Source organism: Amblyomma mixtum, chromosome 8, assembly GCF_055824585.1.
Source record: "Amblyomma mixtum isolate Tamu chromosome 8, ASM5582458v1, whole genome shotgun sequence".
Lineage (NCBI taxonomy): Eukaryota > Metazoa > Arthropoda > Arachnida > Ixodida > Ixodidae > Amblyomma > Amblyomma mixtum.
In genome coordinates, this window is record NC_143019.1 from 126,069,600 (window position 1) to 126,091,509 (window position 21,910).

Sequence of the window (21,910 nt, forward strand, 5' to 3'; positions counted from 1 at the left end):
GTGCAGTTCTTTTTTTTCCTTCGCTGCCCAGGACGATGGTTCCGTGTCTTTTTTGGCGCGGGACGGCTTCATAATGGGATTTTTCGTCCACAGCAATGCTCACTGCTTCATCACTAACGACTGAAACAGCATTTTGCCGGTATGAATAAATAGCATCTAGCCGGACGCAGAAATACACAAAACAATGTCACTTTTACTTACCGCCTGCATTAGCGCTTCAGAACGTAATACGAAACGCATTTAAGCGAGAACACCTATTTACTTTATAAGCAGCACCAATGTGTACTGTCAAGCAAATTGAGGCAATGGGCTTAAAAAAGCGGAATGCCGTGAAAAAGTAAACAGCAGCGAGGTCGACTACCTTGGTGTCATCGGCTTTTAAAAAGAGTTCCGAGTTCGGGAGATATTCGTTCACGCGCTATGCAGTGCACAGTTCTCGTGAAATGTGTGCAGATGTATCATATGGTATCTTTACTTATAGGTGTTGTGACATGCCCGATCTTATTGTATGCAACACGCAAAGGTGGCTTCGCTGTGAATAAGATTGCGAGTAGCTCTTGGTAGTACGGGCTCCTTGCTTAAAGTGCCTTTATCGCATAACTTATCCCCTTAAGCAGTCTGGAACCATGATCGCAAGCAGGAAATTCAAACCGAAGCTCTAAGAGCGTTTCCTCGTGAACATCCTTCCCAGTCGCCTGATATTGAAACAAAGGGCCACTGCCAGTATGCTAAACATTTAAAAATAGATTTAAAAAATTAGGAAATGCACATAGGAGTGTCAGTTCATTATTTTCTTTACCGCTGTTTTCTTATTCCAGTTCGAACTTTTACCATCCTTACCTTAGCGAGAAAAAAAATGCTAGCCACAATAATGAGTTGTAACATGGGGTCCGAGTAGGCGACTTATAGATCTCGACCGCTTTGCTGGCTCAGCTTTACCCCCCCCCCCCCCCTGGTTTATATACTGCGGGCCCATGGTGTGGGAGTCCACAGTATGGAGATTGATCTGCAGGCAGTGTGCCACGCTGGTCCGCGCATGCGCGCGCGCTGCGGGGATAGATATCACCGCACGCTATCACGTGGCGTCACCACGGGGGAACCGAATATCTCATTTTTACTTTTTGTTTCTACGCCTCAAGACTATGTACTATTGCAATATAGTATTGAATGTGATGGATATATGTTCCGCATGCGACGTTCGTAAAAGCATGTTGTCCGTGATCGCAGTTCCGTCACTTCGGCGCTTTCGCGCGTTTGACCTGTTCGCGCATTTTCGGTATAACGGTTATCAAAATGACACCGGCAAGTAATTCACATTTTTCAGCTCACGGCGCCCTGGAAACAGGCGCAAGCCACATACTTTTGCGCTTCACGCATTGTGCTTCTCGCGCAAGCTGAGAACATATTTTTGCTGCGCTCTGAGTTGAGCTTCACTGAAGCGTTGTGAAGCTCGATAGAGGAGGGCGTTGCAGAATTGGAGAAACCCTTCATCTTGCCCACACTCGCTTTCCAAAGGCTATGCAAGTTTTGGTTTGGTTTATGGTTTGGTTTATGGGGTTTAACGTCCCAAAGCGACTAAGGCTATGGACTAAGGCTATGGAGGGCTCCGGAAATTTCGACCACCTGGGGTTCTTTAACGTGCACTGACATCGCACAGTACACGGGCCTCTAGAATTTCTCCTCCAAAGAAATTCAACCGCCGCGGCCGGGATTGAACTCACGCCTTTCGGGTCAGCAGCCGAGCACCATAGCCACTGAGCCACCGCGGCGGCCTGTGCAAGTTTTGAGAATATTTGTTGTTGATGTGATGTACTATTAGCTGCAGCACGTGCTTCTTGGCGACAAGAACAAGAACAAATGATACAATACGCAAGGTAAACAGGAGAGAGCGGCGCCTTTTGTAGCAACTGCAACATCCATCTGTCCCATGCAAAGTAAAAAAAGGTTCTTTAGAGTTCTCAACACTGCAAAACAAAACATTTTTTTTCTCTTCTTTGTTGTGATTAGCGGTAACCAAAACGCTCTCTTTCGCGTTTTACACCCACTGAGCCGTGATGTCCTATTTTGACACCATACCCGTAAGCCAGTTAATACTTACACCATCAGCTTCAAATTTCTACAACGTGGTAACGGGGCCTTAGGCATTCTAAACACGCATACCAAACAAATCTACGACTGAAATAAAAAAAATCCAGGGAAGAAAGGTTAACGAGTTTAGTGATGTGCCAAACGGCGATGCCAACTGTGTCGATTTGGTTGTATTTACATTGAGCAGAATAAATGTTCGTTTTACAAAACAACTAGTGTCTTTCCTGGCATTCCATAGTTTGACGAAGGCTGAGGGTGCGGCTGCGTGATGGCCTCTGAAGAGCACTCAGAGTCTAAGATGTTTTCATTCACCTAGAGCGAAAATAGATATCTAAACAATAGCAGACCATACAGAACAAAAACCGAGGCATCAGAGCACAGCAGGACACAGCGCATATGCTATCATTATAACTGCGCGCGCATGAAACGGAACCATTAGCTGTTCCCGGTTTCTCTTTTAGCGGCTTGGTGCGGTACAGTCAATTGGGCCGCTGGGCCCTATGGAAGTGTCAGCCATTTAGCAACCCCTTTCTCTATGGCTCCACTACAATCTGAGGTTCTTTCTGGAGACGGCGCAAAAGGGACAGGGACAACGGGTTTTCTTGTGCCTTCCTTGTCCCTCTCCCTTTTGCGTATCTTCTCAATTAAGCTCAGCTATGAACGAACAAGTCCAAACGAAAGTACTGCTTGGACTACAATTGTTAATTCATCGCGCATTCAGGAGCAGCTAGTCGTCGTCTTGAAGAGGCGGCATACATACCGAGGCCACCGAGATTATCAGCGGGCCTTTGCGGAGCAAGCGTTTTTCTTCACTGGGCCCTTATGCCGGCGTAAAATTTTTTTGCCCCTCCTCATCCTTCTTGCCCGTTACCTTGTATTAGGAAGAAATAAGATATCTCGGCAACTAATTCTAGAATGCGATAAACCTGAAAAAACTGGTACCCGTACTTCGGACCCTCGTTCGCAGTTGCATGTATACACCACATTTCGGTAGTTTGCCAATTTCTTTATTTTCACCTACACCACTTTTTGCTAGTTTGCCAATTTATTTAATTTTACCTTTTTCATGAGTAATTTTATCTTCTTTAATACATTCCACCCAAAAATGCTTCTCAGCCCACCGGGCTGAACACAATCTCGGCAAAGCGCCGTGACACTTTGTGCACATTCGCAGCGTTCTTTCTCTTTCCTCTTGTGTTCTTCGGAGCCTATATTACGCGCCTCAAGAAATAAGCCTCTGAAAACAGCCGCCCATGCACTGAGCCTGAAGGCCACGCGCAAACTCTGCCAGCACAAAGTACTGGTACCGGACACTTGTTTTCTTTCGTTTTTTTTTCCATAGCTTCACGTGTCGCTTATAGGATTATGTCCGCCAGGCGCTTGTCGCGCCCCCTCGTTTCAAATTCTATTTATAAAGCGACATGACCGAGTAAAATTACACACCGAATTCCACCCTGGCAGCACTGCCAGCTAAAATTTACGTATGCAACTAGCGACCTTTTATCCTTTCAAAAAGGACGCCTGAATTCCAGAAAAAAAACAGTGCTCGCCGAGCGGCCAGGTCTGGTTGTTTCGCGATATTAACTACTCTTGCTACAGAGAGAGTAAAAGATAGTTGGTGGTTAATTAAAGGTCGGTTAATAAAAGTAAAACTAGACACGGACGACACCTGAGAGATATGACGGGCGGTCTGTTGATCTGTCGAGCCCAGCTCTTGTCAGGGCGCCGCCCAGTGCACAGTGCATAAATGTAGGATGGTCGGTGCATGAGCGACTTTTTTTCGACAACTGTTACACACTAGACGAGCTCTAGGGTCTTGAAATGGCGGTTCGTTTAAGGGTCGTTTCATGGGGCATAAGCCTCACCTTACTTGTTGCCGCATCGGCTGCAATGCGAGGGCAGATCGCTCATCAACGAGAGATTCCGGATGCCTTTGAGGTAGGTTCAGTTTTGTGCTTCTGTCTATGTGAGAAATACTCACCGGGTAATGAGAGATGTGGACAGGACATTTTAATTGCCGTTGTCGGCGCTCTGTAATATACGTGGTGAAAGGAAGAAAGCTGTGTTTATTGAAAAAATAATACGTGCGACACTCTAGGAGCTCACCCTTAGCTTATTGCCAGGTTGCCAGAGTTACGTTTTACGAAGAGAAGCACGTTTTAGAAGCATTGAGAAGCGTTAGAAACACGTGTTAGAGTGGGCCCTTCAAAACGGCAGTGGGTTCTTTTTGGTTCTCGGACTGTGTGGCCTCTCAACACAATTGTTGGTCATACAGCCCGAGAACCAAAGAGAACGCACTGCCGTTTGGAAGCACCCACTCTAAGCTCGCAAAACGTGCCAACGTAATCTCAGCCTGCCAACTTGCCCTAGAAAAATCACGCGACCACAAGATAGAAGAAAGCTTCAGCCAGCAAGTTCAACGTTTCCGTGCAGCTGGTTATCGACCCCACCTCAACAGCGCAGCATGCGAAAGGGTTTTACAGAAGCTTAAGGGCCGTAAAAAGAAGAATGAAAAGGACAAGGAAAAGCCACTGCAGGTGATGCCTTACACCGGGTATCCCACAACATCTAGAAAGTAGCGAACCATATGGCGTCACAATGGTTTTTTCGGCATCGGTTACGCTGAGTAGTGTTTGCCCTTTGGTGTCGAGAGAAAAGGAAACTAGGCCGCAATGCTATACGAAACACGAAAAGAATTTCACAAAGTATGATTCAGGCCTTGTGCACAAAATTCCTCTCACTTGTACATTTTACAGTGGGCAGACTGGTCGGTGTTTCAATGAACCGGCACGCGAACATAACTTGGTAGTAAAAGACAATATGGGAGGTTCTGGCACATCATTGTAAGAACTGTAAAGGGAAGGGTAAAGGCAAGAAAAAAGTGCCTTACACCCCAGTTTGGGCAACACTACTTTTTTGTTTATGTCAAGAGATAAGACGGAAAGGGAAGTCGTCGAAGCCTATCACTTCGCAAAAAAATGACGCAAAATATGTCAGCAATCCGTCTATTTCGTTTTCACTGAGAGATAGAGAGAGAGAGAGAGGCTCTTTAATGAAGAGCAGAGAATTTAGCCGGCGTTTAAAAATCGCTGGCATGCTACTCTGCGTAGGGAGGGGAATTTGGGAGATAAAGACAGAAGGAGAGCAGCGTGGAAGAGGTAAAAAAAAAACGAATATAAAATGCGGCCATGAAATGGGTACTAAGGATGCAATGGCGAGTATTTATGTGACCTATGGAATGATGGAGTGCTTAGTCCGTCAAATGGGCTGACGAAGTTCACTGCATGAAGAATGCATGAAGGTAACGTGCAAGTGAATTTAAAGCTTATCGAGATGTCCAATGTCTTTTAAATATGTGAATAGAAAGTTCATTGCAAGTCTCTGTTGCCTAAGGCAGGCTAAAGGACCTAAAACTTTGTCCATTGTTAGGGGCACTGAGCAGAGCTTCTGCATGCAATGTTCATAGTACGCACGCTCGTTAGCATACGCAGGGCACTCAAGCAAGATATGTTCCACAGTTTCTATCGAGGCACAGTTGTCACAGTGCGGACTGTTCATTTGTCTAAAACGGTATCGTAAGCCGTTTGTATATGCAGCATTCAGACGAAGTCGATGATAAAGTGTTTCCAGATGTCAAGGAATTCTGGGTGAGAGTCTTGATCTAAGATGTGGGTCGATTGAGTGAAGAAATTGGTACTGATGTGTCGGCAAACTCCAAAGCCGATACGTTTCTTCGGAAGCAAAACTTTTAGCCATTTGGGACGCATCAGATTTCGTGAAAAAAAGTTCGAATGTATCTCCGATGTTGATGGCCCTTACGGGTCGCTTCATCTGCTTTTTCATTAGCCTGAATGCCACAGTGAGCAGGTACCCGCTGAAATGTTATGCAGTGGCCTGCGGCAATAGCTAAATGATGTAGATATCCGATGTCCAGGGAAACTGTCTGGTGATTCGTTTTCTTCAGCAGGTTGGCCAGGATCTGTAGAGATGCTTTTGAATCGGTAAAGATAACCCAATGGCCGGCGGTTCGGCGCAGGATGTAAGAAACAGCTTCCTTAATGCCGTGAAGCTCAGCTGTCGTAAAGGATGTCCTCCGCTGCAGCCACTAAGAAAGGGCATGGGCTGTTGAGGGCACATAAAGGCCACATGAGGAGGTTTCTTTAGTAGTTGAACCATCGGTGAAGATGTGAGTGTGCTGCCTATATTCCTCCGTTAAGTAGGCGAGAGTAGTTTGCAGAAGCGCTGCCTGTGGCATGCGGCTCTTTGCATTCACACCAGGAACAAACTTCATCACCTTTAGAGGAGAGAGTGTCCATGGAGGAAAGGCCAGAGGTAGTAGTTTCTGTGGCTGATTAATAGTAGGGATGGGCAGGAGCTGCACTGCCTGGCCAAAGCTAGAGTTGCTGTGAGTTAGGCGGGCACGGTGCAGGAAGTGCTTCTTCCCTTGAAGAACATGGCGGAGATGGGTACGCATAGTTTCCTGGGCGGCAATCACCTCTAGTGGGGGACCTCCTGCCTACGCTACTGTTCCTGATGCAGAGGAACCCTTTGGGAGGCCAAGACATATTCGCAGGCAGTTGTTCCGTGCGGCAACGAGAGTCTTATTGCTTGATGTAGATAATCTTTGAAACACTGGTAGACAGTAGCGCAAGGTTCCTTCAACGTAGGCTTTTTCAAGCAGAAGCATTGATCGGCAGTTGCTACCCCACCTCGATCCCACCGTGAACCTAAACACTTGCGATGCTGCAATGATCCTCTTGCGGAGTTTTTTGATCTGAGGTGTTCATGACAGATTATAGTCGAATACAACACCCAGGAATCGATGAGATCGTACATATGGTAGCGATCGTCCGCCTAGGAGCAGCGGATATCGGGTCATCGCTTTTCTTGTAAACGCCATTGCAACACTCTTTTCTGGCGAGAGACGAAGACCTTTGGAAGCCAGGTACATCGAAATGTGCAATAGCGCTCTCTGTAGACGTTGCTGGGTAATATAGAGCGAGCGTGATGCGGTCCAGATGCAGATATCATCAGCATAAATTGTTATACGGACCCCTCGCGGAAGGTTTCTTCTTATGTGTATAAGGACAATATTGAACAGGAGAGGGCTGAGCACCGCTCCCTGTGGTACGCCCCTCCCCACTGCGTGAAAGCGTGTTGGACCGTTTGGAGTGGTCATAAAAATTTGCCGTTCTTTCAAATAATGCCCAACACATTTGTATAGCTTTCCTCCAAGGCCAAGACTGCCAAAGGCGGCGAGAATTGCATGGTGAAAGACAGAGTCAAAGGCGGCCTTGATGTATAGGAAAACGGCTGTTGGGATGTACCCAGCATGAAGGTACTCCTCAATTGATGAGACGAGGGCGATGATATCGTCAGTCGCAGACCTGTTTTGACGAAACCCGTTCATTTCTTGGGGGAACTCATTTCGGCTTTCTAGGAACCAAGTTATGCGTTTGCAGATCATGCGCTCCATGAGCTTACCTACGCAGCTCAGTAGGGCAATGGGCCGGAATGATGCGTAGCTTGTTGGCTGCTTACAGGGTTTTAAAACAGGCACAATTTTCGCCAGCTTCCATTCCGTGGGGACCTCACCAGTCATCCAGGAAGAATTGTAATACTCCAGGAGTCGAAGACGGGAGGTGTGGGGTAGCTTTCCAATGGCGTCATAGGTCACCTCATCATGACCCGGAGACGTGTGTCTATTGTCTCCGCGATAGCTGTGGATAGTTCTTCCGTTGTGAAAGGCAGGTCTAACGCTGGCACTACCGCCTTTGGGATGCCTGTTTGACCATCTGCGGAGAGTGTCGAATGCCCTGACCCTGCCGACAGTAGCCTGCAGTATTCTTCTGAGACTTCTTTTAAAGATTTTTGTTCGTGAAGGGAGAGTGCAGCGAAGGGGTGGAGTTGTTGAAGTGGCGTGCGCATACCTCTATCTGTCCGCCAAATATTGGTTATTGGTTGGCGCACATCCAGCGCAGAACAAAAGTCACGCCACTTTTGCCGACTGAGTTTATCCATATAGCGTCGAATGTGACGTTCTGCCCGTCGGCATGCACGTAGGTCATCGAGACTTTTTGTGCGCAGAGTATGTTTTACAAGTTTGTTTTACAAGTTTGCGCAGTGCCCCGAATGCAGGAAGGCAATGTCTTTTGTTGATAGTGATACGAATGGACTGCTAACACAACTTTTAATTCCAACTTTCTACATCGCAAGGGCTTCAGTTGTCTCACTTGTTCTTTTAACTCCGATTTTTCTGTCACTAGACATCCATCAGCTTCCATCTAGATTAGGTAAACGCGGCCGCGACTCAGTTCCACAACCTTGGACTCAGTAGCCCAATACCATAGCTACTAAGCTAACACAGTGGGTCTTTAATAGATTTGAATGGGTTAAAAACAGAGAAAAGCGCACTTGAACATCAAAACGGTCAATGAATATCACCACTGTTCACCTAGATGGGAAACCGCCTTAGGTACTTCAGAAGATGTCAAATTAGTGGCAATTTCCTTGTGATTGTTAAAGAACCGGGAAGCTCGCTTCATAACGTCTCAGTATTCGTATCGACACAGCGTTACCAACCTAAAATCGTCTCTCGGCCTTGAACCATTAGCACTTCGCAGAAAAGTAGCAATTCTTTGTCTTTTACACAAACTATAATTTAACTTCCCTGGACTACGCCAAACTTCGTTACCTGCTCCCTTGCACTCTTCTCGCCGATTATTCAACTCCCTCAGCATTCAGCGGTTGCACGGTTCATCCAACGCTTTCAACAAATTGCCATAGAAGAACGAAACAACCTTCCTGACACCGTTTTCATCGAATCTAATCCCACCAGATTCAGGCAGCTTCTAACAGACCACTTGAACCAACTATAGCTACTTCACTCGTGCTGCTCTGCTTGCAATTTGAACTGCTTGTGTAATTGCATCACCCCCCACAAGTGTTTTCCCACTAGTTTAATTTCCGGACGTTCTAATATTTAATCTTATATACTGCTTCTTTGTCATATATTTTCTGCATTATTTGGATTACCTGACGTTAATTTCACGTCAAACTTGTTATTTCTTGTTATTTTTGTTATGCTTTTTTATGTTCACATGCCTTTGTATGACCGCTTCACACCACTGTCCTCCCCCCCCCCCCCCCTTAAGTAATGTCCCAGACGGGATCTTTAAGGGTACAATAAATGATGATGGTGATGATCAAGAGAGCCCCGAGAAGCAGCCAGTGGGACCTGTCCAGAGTAGCCCTCAGAATACAAACCCTGCCCTTCTCCAGTTTCGTGACCTAATCTGCGTGTATTCCTAGGATTTAATGATTCGCCGGCAGCTGGCACCGGCCAGGGTTAAATGGAGAGATAAGGGAGAAACCTTTTCCTGCAATTAGCGCAGTGAGCCTGATGATGATGACGATATTACAAAGTGATCTATCTATCTCTTTCCAGGTATTTGCAAGTCTTCCGCACATTGTAGCCATCTCCAATTCCATCAACAACACAATCTTTGAGTGCCTCTCCGCAAAACGAACAGATTTTGACCTGAAAGCAAAGCAGGTTACCTACGTGGTCTTGTTCAAGGGTCACCACGGCGCGCAGAAGTAAGTCCGGTTCTTAAATTTTGTATAGCTATGGTGTCGATAGAAAGGTGAATTCCACCGCGTGAAAAAGAAAGTATCGTAATTTTGTTTGACAAGTTTTTCTCTTCTATTGCATTCTGCGCACAAGAGTTAAGTTACACAGAAAATAAAGTTAAGCAGAAAAAGCCTGCCATGTAGCAGCAGTTAACGAATTTTTCGTGTCTACGCTGAATATGTGGGTCGGGGAGGGGGGTGGGGGGGGATACGTCAGAAAGATGAAAATCATCGCTTCCTTTCTATTTTTCGCAATTATTATGAAACAAATATTACACAAATATCTGCTATCGTCCCTGCATCAGGTTCAGTATGTACGAAAAGTCCAGATGAAGCTGAAGTCAGTCAGAATTTATGAAAATAAAAGTAAAAAAATGTCGCAGTTTGCTCTGAAACCCGGAGCTAATTGACACACTTCAAATAATATGCCAAATTGGCCGCATAGCCATCTGCGCAACCTTTCTGAGTCTATCCGCGTGAAAAACGCCCTGTCCAGTCGGAATGTCCAAAAGAATCGAAGCAATCACCGAAGAGGATAACTAAAAGGGTTCAGCTTATGTTAAGAATAACGCAGCCAGCTATGAAAAAGAAAATGTATAACTTTAAGACACAGGAAGAGGACACGGTGGGTGGGGAACCAAACACGTTTTCATGACATCCTATTTGAAATCAAGAGAATGAAATGAGCTTAGGCATGGCATGTAATGCGAAGAAAATTAACCTGAACCGATGGTTGCTAAGACTGATCAATTCGCGCTAAAAGGCACAGACACACGAAAACACAAACGAACGAAGCGCGTACTTTCAACTAGTTTACTTTAAAAAACGTGTCGCTTTTATACAGAGCGGGATGACTCTGTATAAAAGAGCCATCCCGCTCTGTATAAAAGCGACACGTTTTTTAAAGTAAACTAGTTGAAAGTACGCGCTAACAGAGCCATCCCGCTCTGTATAAAAGCGACACGTTTTTTAAAGTAAACTAGTTGAAAGTACGCGCTTCGTCCATTTGTGTTTTCGTGTGTCTGTGCCTTTTAGCGCGAATTGATCAGTATGAAGCACAAACTAGCCCCCGCTCTTGCATTGGTTGCTAAGAGTTACGGATTGGATTCCAAGAGAGCGCAAGCGCTGCGGAAGTCGGCAGAAAGTTAGGCAGGCGGATGAGAATAAGAAGTTTCCGGGGATAGCGTGACGCAGTTAGCAAAGGACAAGGATAATTGGGGGGATATGAGAGAGGCCTTTCCCCTGCACAGCGTGTAGTCGGTCCGATGATGATGAATAATCAACGGTGGTAAATCCTAGTGCTTTTTCATGTTTTTTTACAAGATGTCTTATCGCCTCGCGATTTTTTTCGGTTACAACACGAGGGTAAAACCAACTTTTGGCAAGAGGAGATGAATAACTCATTGTATCTAAATAAATGCGTTTATTAACTCAGGAAGTTTGTTTGCTCGTGCTTCAAAGTATCAAAACAAGTGGCGTGCAGAAATTTGTCTTTTGCTTCCACTTTCACGCTAACCAAGCTTCACTTAACAATTTTTTTCCCTCCGTCTGGAATGCACTAATCTTATCAGGCTTAAGTTGAGACGCAGTGACGATATGCCGGGGCACTTCTTTTCAATATCCACTCAATTTGAGCCGCTGCCGCGGTGACTCACTCGTTATGGTGCTCGGATGGTGACCCGAAAGACGCGGGTTCAGGAGCCATATCAACGCGATTTCAAAATAAAACGCGCCCAGGTAATGCAACACTTCAAATGAGGCCACCATGAGTCTTCGGAGTCCTACACTTGCCTAAAAAGAGCGATGGTCGTGCAGCGCGAATTCTGTAAGTTAGAGGCTGGTCGGTTGGTCACTTGTACCAAGATCATAGGGCGGGCAGCAGCGATTAAAAATATTTGTGGCTATATGGCGTCGCTTAGCCGCAAGGTCATCATTAGCAGCAGCCTGCAGATTAGTAGTAGCCTACAGTGGTTACAGCGCTCGACTACTGAGCCAGATTATTCAGATGTGAGTGTACGTTAAAGATCCCTAGGTGGTCGAAATTATTCCGGAGCCCTCCACTACTACACCTATTTCTCTCTTCTTTCAGTCCCACCTTGCTCCCTTCCCTCACGGCGCGGTTGAGGCGTCCATCAAGAAATGAGACGGTTATACTGCGCCATTTCATTTGCTTGAGAACCACTAATAAGAATCTAGCAAAGCAGTTGGCGTGCCGTTCCTTTCCTCAGAGCAGACTCATTCTCGCCTACTGTTTTGTTTCCTCTAATAATGTTGACCATGTCATTGTGGACGCCCCGGGGCTGACGCGGATGTAAGACGGGGGAGCTTGCCACTAACAGATAGCGCTGTCAAACGCAGCGGCCCTTCATTCTGTACAATATTCTTTTAGGAAACACGTTGGCTTCCATGTTGCTGCTGGACCTACACCGAACAAGGTTCTTTTCACGGAGGATGAGCGTAAGTACCCGAGCTCGGAATCTACCGGAGAGAATACACCTTATACCACTGAGCCATGTCTGCTTAGGATTTTAATAAAAAAATGTGTGTCTACAAGAGCTATTTGAGAAGGTAGTATGGTAAGGACAGCACATTTGCGCGGAATTTCTGTACATGAAATGCACTGCCAAGAAATTGAATGTCCGCAGTAATAGTAGGTCATCATTGTCATCATCATCACCGGTCCACCTACGTCCACTGCAGAGCGAGGGCCTCTTCCGCGGTCATTCGACAATTTCTTTTGCCAGCTTTCACCGTAGTATGCCAGAAAAATTAGCAGTGTCATGCATAAACGTCAATCTCTGCTGCCACGTTCTTTGTGTGCCTTCTCTTAGTGCCAACTTTGTTGCCCTAACAAACCTTCGGGCATCTTATCTTGACATTAAATGCCCTGGCAATGCCCACTTCATTTATTGTACTTATCTTTCTTCACCATGCTGGACAATACATGACATGCTTATCCATGAGTGACAATCTTGCTTAACCACGAGAGTTTCAATAATTGAAGCTTAAAAGGCGTTTAAGCAAGAATATCATTGTTTTGCATTTCAGATCGGCTCTATGAGGTGTTCCCTTATATATATCGAGACGAAGCGTTTCTTTCAGAGCCTTAATCCTTGGCACCTGCTTGAGTTTCAACTGTAAAGTGCCACCTAAAAAGTTCGATGCAGGACGCTTTCGTGCGGCCCGTGTACAATTCCTCAACAGTTGTGCTTTGCACTCTGAGGAGCCTATTGGACAGGCTTTGCCTAATGAGCATCGCCACGTGGCTGTCAAGCCAGTCTCTGAGCTGTACAGTGTTGGCTCCCCGGTCGGAAGTACAGATGCAAAAGTTACCGAATTTGTAAACCACTACGCCTCTCTTTTTGCTGCCACTTCAAGCACTGCTGATTACGCTCATGTGGCATCCTGAGTGTCTACGATTACGCAGCTGTCTGATAATGAGTGCATGGTAATAAGTGGTACCTAACCTTTGTTGAATGGAAATATTGAATTGATCGATTGGTACTTTAGAGAACCCCTAGACCTGATGGCCTCTCAGGGGAATTTCACCAGATGTTTAAATCTGTTTTGTACCCGGTCCTATTCGAGATTCTCGAGACTAGTATTGATGTTAGATTTTGCCACCGTAAGCAAGCAAATGTCACATTATCTCAATACCAAAAACTAATGATAAGTACAAACTACGATTCGCACATTTCTACAGACCTATTACGCTTTATAATGTTGATTATAACATCTTCGCTAAAGTCCTCTTCAATCGGCTACAGCTTGAACTGACTACTTTGATCGGACCTCATCAAGCATGCGGCTTCAGGGGACGGTCAATATAGCCAAATTTACATATTGCGTGTAGGTACTGCAGTTTTGCAGTGTTCCCCAGGACGACTAGCACAGCTGCAAACTGACCTGGCAAAGGCGTTCGATCCGATGTGTCATTCATTCCTTTTTTCTGACGTCAACCTTGGCTCAACTCTTCTACTCGGATACGTCTTTGTTAGAAAAACTGTTCAACGCGCTTGACTGTAAATGACTGTCTCTCATAGACAGTGTACATTCAGTGCTCTGTGAAATAAGGTTGCTCACTGTTTCCGCTCCTGTTCGCTCTACACTTGGAGCCACTTTGCATAACTGTTATAAATAGCAGAACACTAAGTGGTATTATTCATTGTGCTTATTTGCCACAGTTTTACTCCCTACTTGTACATTGTTCATGTGCACAGAGCATTGCATTACTCTAATGAAGATCATGGATTCGTGAGGAACACCATGAAAGCGGTGTGGTGTAGTGTTGAAATGCAGCGGCCACCAAAATTGATCTGTTCACGCCGCCTCGGGTTTGAAACGAACTCGCGGCTATAGAGTAGTTTATTTTCGTTTATTTTATTTCAGGTTAAGCGGGCTTCAAACATACAGACAGACCTCAGCGAAATCCGAGATTGGAAGCCTTGGCGTCGCACTAAATGCGCCTGGCTGGGAATGCGAAGTGACGCTAAATTCCCCTCTACCGCAGTGCGGCAACTGCGGCGCAGCTGCCTGTGACGTCACTTTTGGCGCGCGCCTCTTTGTGGCTGCCCCGTACTGCAGCTGTGCGCGTCCTCCTCATCTCCCATGCCGGCGCTCGCAAGGGTCAAAGGTCAAATCGGCTTTAGACTACAGGTTTTTGCGAAAATGCAGGTAGCAGGGCTACTATACTAAAATATGATTGCTCACGACAACTCTTTAGGAGAAACTTTCCCTCCGGGTTTCTAAGCCACATTTGATGGATTTCGCAGAGGGCAGTTTAAATTATTTCGTCTAGAAGCGGTTCTTAATGAGCAGAACTTACGAGGTGAGGTCTTTTTATTTACAGATCCTAATGTCACCGAAACAGCCGAGGTGATGTACTCCAACGACTACAAGAATTGTTTCGTGCTGCGTTTTCCTTACTTCGGAAAGCGTGAGTTGCGCACATGTTTTAGTGACGTGCATAGATGTTTTGCGCTTACTACTAATATTTCGAGTCATCTATCAAGGGAACTCAGTTTTGGGCCAGGAATTGATTCGACTTTCCTTATTATGCCAGAGACAGAGCTCTAAGGTGGAAAAGATCTTTCAGTGTGCGCTTCGACTGGTTGCTTAATGCCTGGTTACTCAATAACCCACTATTGCTGCCATCCGTCAACACTGGATCTGAACACTGCAACCCAAGTGAAAACCGATCTGCTAGAGCACCTTAATCGCACTTCACCTAAATACGCAAATCGACCATTACCTTTCTTGCTTCATAGAATCAGAAAACTGACTACTTAATTATTAAGCAAACAAGGGAAGGGGAATGAGGGGCTCGTAATAAATATGACAGAAGCCAACAGCCACAGAAACCAAGGGGCACGGGGGATTTTAAATTTTTTTTTATTTATTTTGTGGTGTTGATCAATTTAGAATATTACTGAATATTTTATTGCTTAACGCTAATTGATTAGAAAAGCAGAAGAAAAAACAACCACATGCCGCCGGTGGGATCCGAACCCACGACCTCCGAATTACGCGTCCGGTGCTCCACCTGTGAGCTACGGCGACGGCTGTCAAATGTTCTACTTTCGGGGGTATTTACGTTTACAAGTAACCTAACCTTGAGAGTGTTCATCAGCGCCACCCACGTTCATAAGCGGCGGACGTAGAACGTCCTGATTTACCGCATGTGTGACGTAGAACGTCATCGAACGGAGAGGGTGGAAGCTGCGTGAGAACCCTCTTATGCTTCCTATGGCGTCAAGGCTGCCAGAACCGAGGCCCTCGCTAAGCAATTAAGCAAACAAGGGAAGGCGAATGAGGGGCTCGTTATAAATATGACAGAAGCCAACAGCCACAGAAACCAAGGGGCACAGGGGATTTTAAATTTTTTGTATTTATTTATTTTGTGGTGTTGATCAATTTATAATATTACTGAATATGTTATCGCTTAAAGCTAATTGATTAGAAAAGCAGAAGAAAAAACAACCACATGCCGCCGGTGGGATCCGAACCCACGAGCTGTGATATTCATACATACGTAGTTGCCGTGCTAAGCATTGAACAATGCGGCAGAAAGTCGAGTGGATTCTGGAACATTTGTGTTTGAAATACGCAGAAGAATCCCTGAAGACTCGGCGGTTAGCCAACCCGAGTCGCTTTATTTTGTGTGTGTTTCGAGATCCGAAGCTCTGAGGTATTTAGTAGCAAATTTATGTCAGCTTACAATCTGCTGTCGCAGTTACCGCATCACTGATTTTAAGCGTGCGCCGGGATAGCACCGAATTATTATTGCAATGTTGAGTTTTCAAACGTATATCGCAGTGTCTCCCGCCCAGACCACTATGTCTGCTACGAAAACGGTGTTAACTTTGTACTCTATTAGTTTTCTAAAGCAATAAATAAGCCCGCTGAATGTGCGCGATAAATAAAATTTTAATAATATTGTATCTACTCAGCTCGTTCATAGCATTCGCAGCTATCTGGAATTGTCGCGCAGTCTGCACGCTCCTCGCTGCCATTTTCCAGCAGGTGCAAACAATATTTTCAAGTGAGCGATACAATAGTGTGCAAATGCACTCCGGTCTGCGAACAGATCACCAGACTCGGTGCGATTATTTTCTCGGATGAGATAACGCCGGCTTCACTATCTATATGTGGATTGCGGTAGGATGTCTAGCTACATTAAATGACCATTCTCCTCCTGAAAAGTCAAGTGTACGGAAAATTGACGCTTTTCATTTTCAAATCGTAACACTGGATTAACTGCATAACGTAATGCAGTCACATTTCATATTAAGGCGAAAGCCTTTAATGTCTCATCGTTGTAAGCAGCAGTTGTCGACAGAGAATGTCACGCTTTTCAGTTGGTCGAAATGGTCGTGACGTCACAGTGCGCCAATTTCAAACGGGGCCAATTGTACTTTGGCTAGTAACCATGCAACCAATTGAAGGGGCCATATAGTGATGCTCCAAGTAAGTGGGACTGAGCTTAGTTAATTGCTTAATTACCCAATTAGCCTAAATAACTTCTCTAGTCAGGCCATATAAATAAATAAAACCTAGTAAGAAATTGGTCGAGCTCGGGAATCGAACCCCGGTCTTCGGAGAGCGAGACGAGCATGCTATCCACTCCGCCATGCCAGCTTGATGGTTTGGAATGAACAAAGGCACGTCTAGTGAATACGGTGTCTTCGCTCACTGCCATCCTCCTCCCTTCCCTTCCGGCGAGGTTTAGGTGTCCACCGAGATATGAGAGAGAAATACATTTCCTTTTCTCAAAAACCAATTTACCGACGTGCGAGGCGTAGAACCGAATGGGCGATGGCGTTCTATGGACTCCCTGGCAGCGTTGCAAGACGCTCTCGCGTTCCACTCTTAGAGGCGAAGCTTAACATCTTAACCACACATCAGAGACCACACTTTAGGTCAAAAAAGTGCACCCCCCCCCCCCCCCCCCCTGAATTTTGACGGGTGTCCACCGAGATATGTGAGACAGTTACTGCGTAATTTTCTTTCCTCAAATACAATTTTCATTTTCTTCATTACGGGCCATCTTCGTCTTTCTTCTTTCACTCCCACTTCCTCCGTTCCTCTACGGTGCGGTTCAGGTGTCCACCGAGATGACAGAGATTTACTGCGCCCTTTCCTTTCCTCAAAAACCGTTGCGTTGAAACGGCAGGGCATCGCGCCGAACGGGTGGTGGCGTTCCGTGGACTCCTGGCAGCGCTACAACACGCTGTCGCGTTCCACTCCTAAAGGCGAAGCTTAAGCTTAAGCTTAATTAGCAGTTAATTAGTATTCAGGCATTAATCAGTAATTAACCATTAATTAGTGATTTGTCATCACTTAGTAATTAGTACTCAATTACATGTGACGCCACCAGTGCCGCAGAAGCACTGAAAGTGGTGCAGAAAACGCTTTCGCCTCTACGCACTTTAGACAGTCAAAGTGCCCCCTGAATTTTTTGGAGAAGGGCATATCAAAATGACACTCAGAACATGTTTTTCACTACATTTTCTTTGATACAAATATTGTCCATTTCATAAAGCAGTGCTTTTTCCGCAATCTTCTCGCCTGTGCAAGCTTGCTTGGAAAGCTATCTGAAAAAAACAAGTTGTTCTCAAGCCGAGGTAATAAAGTGTGAAAATTCGTAAATTCTGTAGGGACCAAAATATACTGAAAAAGGTGTTTTTGTGATGGATAACGAAGTTTTTTTTTCAATATGAGCTGGCAACGTCGTTCTCCTTTATGCTTCACATAAAGCACTTGCCTGGCATCCTACTAACGTCTACATTTTTTCTATATTTCATTCTGCAGAATGCGTTCTTTACGTGTCCAAGGGCTTGGAAGACCACGTTCCACAGGATTGTATAGACCACTTTGTGGACATCTGCGGCATTGTTGTTCTGCAGTACAGCCAGGATCTGTGTGCCGACGACAAAGAAGAAGAGTGAGCTCTGTGTAGTACAGAAGAGAGGCATTTTAATCTATGCGCAGCGAATTGGTACGAGACACCGGCTTGCAGATCTGGTCCAGTGGGTATTAACAAGCAAAATAAATGTCGCAGGATTTATGGCTCAAACCTGAAGATTCTTTTGTACAGAAATTCATCCTAAGCAATGGCACGGTAAATTCTTCCGTTCCGTGTAGTTTTGCCCTAAACAGACGATATGCGAAATTGCTTGGCGGTCTGTCAACACCGCGCCCACAACTTCCGGTTTCTATCTTAGGTCGGTCGAGCTCGTCGAGCTTGTGCATCGTTTTCTATGCGCGCTTTCTTCTTGCGAGTGGAATTTCAACAGGCAAGCTTCAGCTGCTGCGTTGTTTTGACAGCTGATCTTTGACCAAATGTAGGTGCTTTCAATAAGCTCTAGTTTACTCCTACCGCGTCCGCAGCTTCCGCTTGAAGTCTGGCGCTGATGATCGCAATAATCGGCACTCAAAAGTGGGCTGGAAAGTCGAACCGTGACCGTGTCCTGTCGTCGTTTTAATGCTCGCATTAAAGCACCAGTTCACGCATCACGCATTATCATGGCTATTTTATTCCCAGGTGGACACGAATTCATCTGGTAGGGTAGCGAGCGGTTATTTTGCGGTGAGTGCGCACGTGTGTTGACAAACTTCTGTGACAGTGCGAACTTTCGTCCGCGCCGACGCCAGGAGCTTCTTGCATTGCAGTATAATCACACAAGGCCCTCGACCAGCTGCGTAATTCGATTCCTTTACTGTAATGTGCAATGCGCATCCGCGGTTTGCAACGTCACCGTTTCAGAGCCCGGCGTCGGTTGATTTTCGCCACAATTCGTTGAAACCGCGTCCTGCTTAAGACGCAGTCAGTCGACACTAACAAGACGAAAGTAGGCATGCACATATAATTCAAAATATTGTAAGCAAAGACGCAGCTTTTTTTTTTTCAGATAAGCACTGAGCCACCGCGGCGGCTTGATTAGAGAAAGATGCTACAGCTGTAGGTGCATGCACCGAAGCGTGGCCTTGTGGTAGAGCATCCGCCTCGCATTCGGGAGGTGCTGGGTTCGATCCCCAGTGCCGCCGGGTACCCACCGGTTCATCGATACGCTGGTCAAGCTGTGTGTGCAGGGGCGAAATTAGCATTTTCGGTTGCTTCCGAAACTTAATTAGCTTATTCCCAAACTTAGAAAAAATGGCTTTGCTGCGAAGCAAGCTGTTGGAGCTTACCACAACGATAATAAAAGCTGATGACCTGAAGCGTTTTCAAAACACTGTTGCACGTACTTTCTAGCTTAGAAATGCGTCCCTCCTTCAGAATAAAGTAGCTATACTATTCGCTTCTTTTTTTTTTAGATTTTCGTCGCCGCAGATATCGAAGGTATAGGAATCCTCAAGAAATAAAGCATTCGCACCTCAGTTTTTTATACGTAGGGTGTATTGCTTCACAAAGACTCCTTAACGCGCGTAATATATGCGTATGGTCTAGAGAGTTTGCTCGCCCTTCTAAAACTAATTGAACACGGGAAAAACTTAACTGAACACGTAGCAAACTAAGCAGTAATCGGCATATGGTTCTTCGAGTGAACTTATTTCGCCACGGCACGCGCGATTGGCCAGCTCAAAAAAATTACCTTATCTATTACGTTGTTCAAGTATGCGTCTATATATATTCACGCCCGACCGAAGAGCTGATAAATGCATGAAATCGGCTTCTAATTTTGATCAGAGAAAACAAAGGCTGTGTGGTCAATCACCTCGGAGATTTGTCAAAAATCAGCGCAGAAAGCGAAAGCTGCGCACTGATCCGCGTGCTGACACATGATACCTCGCATGGCGTTTTGTGTTACTAAAACGTTGGGACGGAGTAAAAAAATAGAAAAGCGAAAAGCTGGAACGCAAATAGTTCTGGCACGCATCGTAGTGTCTTTTCACAGTGGAGAGGGTAGCGCAACACTGCATCAGCATTTTACTTTTCAAACGAAGCGCAGCCGTTTTCACCCAACGCTGGGGAGCGGTTTCGTTTTCTGTACCGTACTAACATGGAGGACTTAGTTCTCGGAGCGCCGAAAGATGGCGCTGCGCATTTCGCATATCGTCTATTGTGCATATTAAAACCATCATTAATTTCTAGCTTAGGATTTTTCGCTACATAACCTTTATCCCCACGGGAGTGTATGCCCTCAAGCAGCTGCATTAAAAACTCAACTTCAAATTCTGAAGTACGAAGAAAAACAAAAAGTGAATTAACTTAAGATCAGTTCAACGATTTCTTGCAAAAAGAGCTGGTATGAATTAGTTGCGCAATCATATCTATAGCAGTGCCGAAGTAATCAGGAGGTCTGCGAACTGATCAGGCTGTGGTCAAACTCTCATGCTTGTGAAGCAGGGTGGAGGAGTGGTCGCTATCATATCTGCCGCTATCATTGACATCATGTTTACCGGTGCGACGCTTTTGCCTGACATGACGTCTGGCAAGGCACATGCCTCAGCAATGCAGAGGGGTGCTGCCCGAAAGCACCTAATACTTGTGACTTGTGACAAATGCCCCGAAGCTTCTGCCACGTCTTCCAAAGCCCCCCTCACTTTCCTGATGCAGTGCTCAGACTCTGACAATGTGGGGCCTTGTCATTCCCGCTACTTTGTCCATAATGGAACGCTCACGCTTGCAAGATCTGGCACATTTGGCATTTCCCTTCTCTTTTTAAAAATTTTCAGGTCAACTTGCCCACTGGTAATGGTTTTCGTTAGCTTTTAAGTAATTTTTTTTTATTTCGCAGGACCTTCATGGCGCTGGCTGTGACGATTTTGATGACTGTGCGATCTTTTAAGAATGTGATTTTGGAAAGCACGTGTTTCGCCATCGGGCCAACCGGTCCACGTCAATGCCTTGAATGCTTTTAATTCTATGCGGCAGTTTTTTCCCCACAACCCATGCAAGCATTAGGCTTTACTGATGCTTAAAACGCTCGTTCAAGGGCTAAGCGATAACCGTTTCAAGATAGTAAGCACGGCAATACAATGAGGGATTTTCGGCAGGGTATTCTGATACGCGGCTTTTGACACAGGAGATGTAAGGCGCAGGGAAAATCGTTTTTCAAACTCGTTGGTAATAAACAGTCCCAGAATGTTTTTTTTTTTTTAAGAATAGACGCTGCCATACTGTTACCAGCACGGAGAACCGATCGTTGATAGCACGATAACTATTTATTTAAGTAAGAGTTTTGGTATGACAAGAAGTCATCACTTAACTGCCGAGTGCTTTAGTGGTGTCGGGTGCAATCACTAGTCCCTAGAGTATCAGTCTGTCTAGCCACAAAGCCCTGTGTCCTAGCCTATGTCGACTGGCGCATCCGAACAGGCCGTGCGACCCGAAGAAATATTTTGGAAGGCACTTGTCTCTTAAAAGGCGCATCTCCTGGGACCCATCCTAGGCGCACGAGCGCAGCGCCTACGCGCCCAGCGCCGCGCCGCGACCAGCGTCGGAAAAAAATACTTAACCCATACCCAGGAACATGGATCCCAACCTACACAAAGCACGCAAGCAAGGGCTCAATACCTACAAAAGACACCAGCACCAAAAGAAACGACGGTATACGGGGACGTAGCCACATGCACCAGAGCAACGGGGCAGAGCAACAGCAACGCGGTAAAACGGTTATTCATTCGACCCTAAGCGAGATCACCAGCGCATTACTACGAGACACTACGATAGCCGAGGCTGAAGAAG

The 21,910-nt window shown here is 45.7% G+C and overlaps 1 protein-coding gene across 1 annotated transcript; it reads left to right on the top strand.

The window, feature by feature from the left end:
- Positions 1-3,889: 3,889 nt before the first annotated feature.
- Positions 3,890-18,177, top strand: LOC149334242 (uncharacterized). The gene is made up of 5 exons (XM_089556219.1): positions 3,890-4,026; positions 9,536-9,687; positions 12,110-12,177; positions 14,570-14,656; positions 18,031-18,177. Exons 1-5 carry the CDS (start codon positions 3,910-3,912, stop codon positions 18,165-18,167), a joined length of 561 nt encoding a protein of 186 aa, XP_089412345.1. The 5' UTR covers positions 3,890-3,909; the 3' UTR covers positions 18,168-18,177.
- The last annotated feature ends 3,733 nt before the right edge of the window (positions 18,178-21,910 follow it).

Excerpts from the sequence above, each read along its gene's own strand:
- LOC149334242 (XM_089556219.1), top strand. The coding sequence starts at position 3,910 with ATGGCGGTTCGTTTAAGGGTCGTTTCATGGGGCATAAGCCTCACCTTA. Across the intron at positions 9,688-12,109 it reads GGTCACCACGGCGCGCAGAA|GAAACACGTTGGCTTCCATG; the intron begins GTAAGTCCGGTT and ends ATATTCTTTTAG. Across the intron at positions 12,178-14,569 it reads TCTTTTCACGGAGGATGAGC|ATCCTAATGTCACCGAAACA; the intron begins GTAAGTACCCGA and ends TTTTATTTACAG.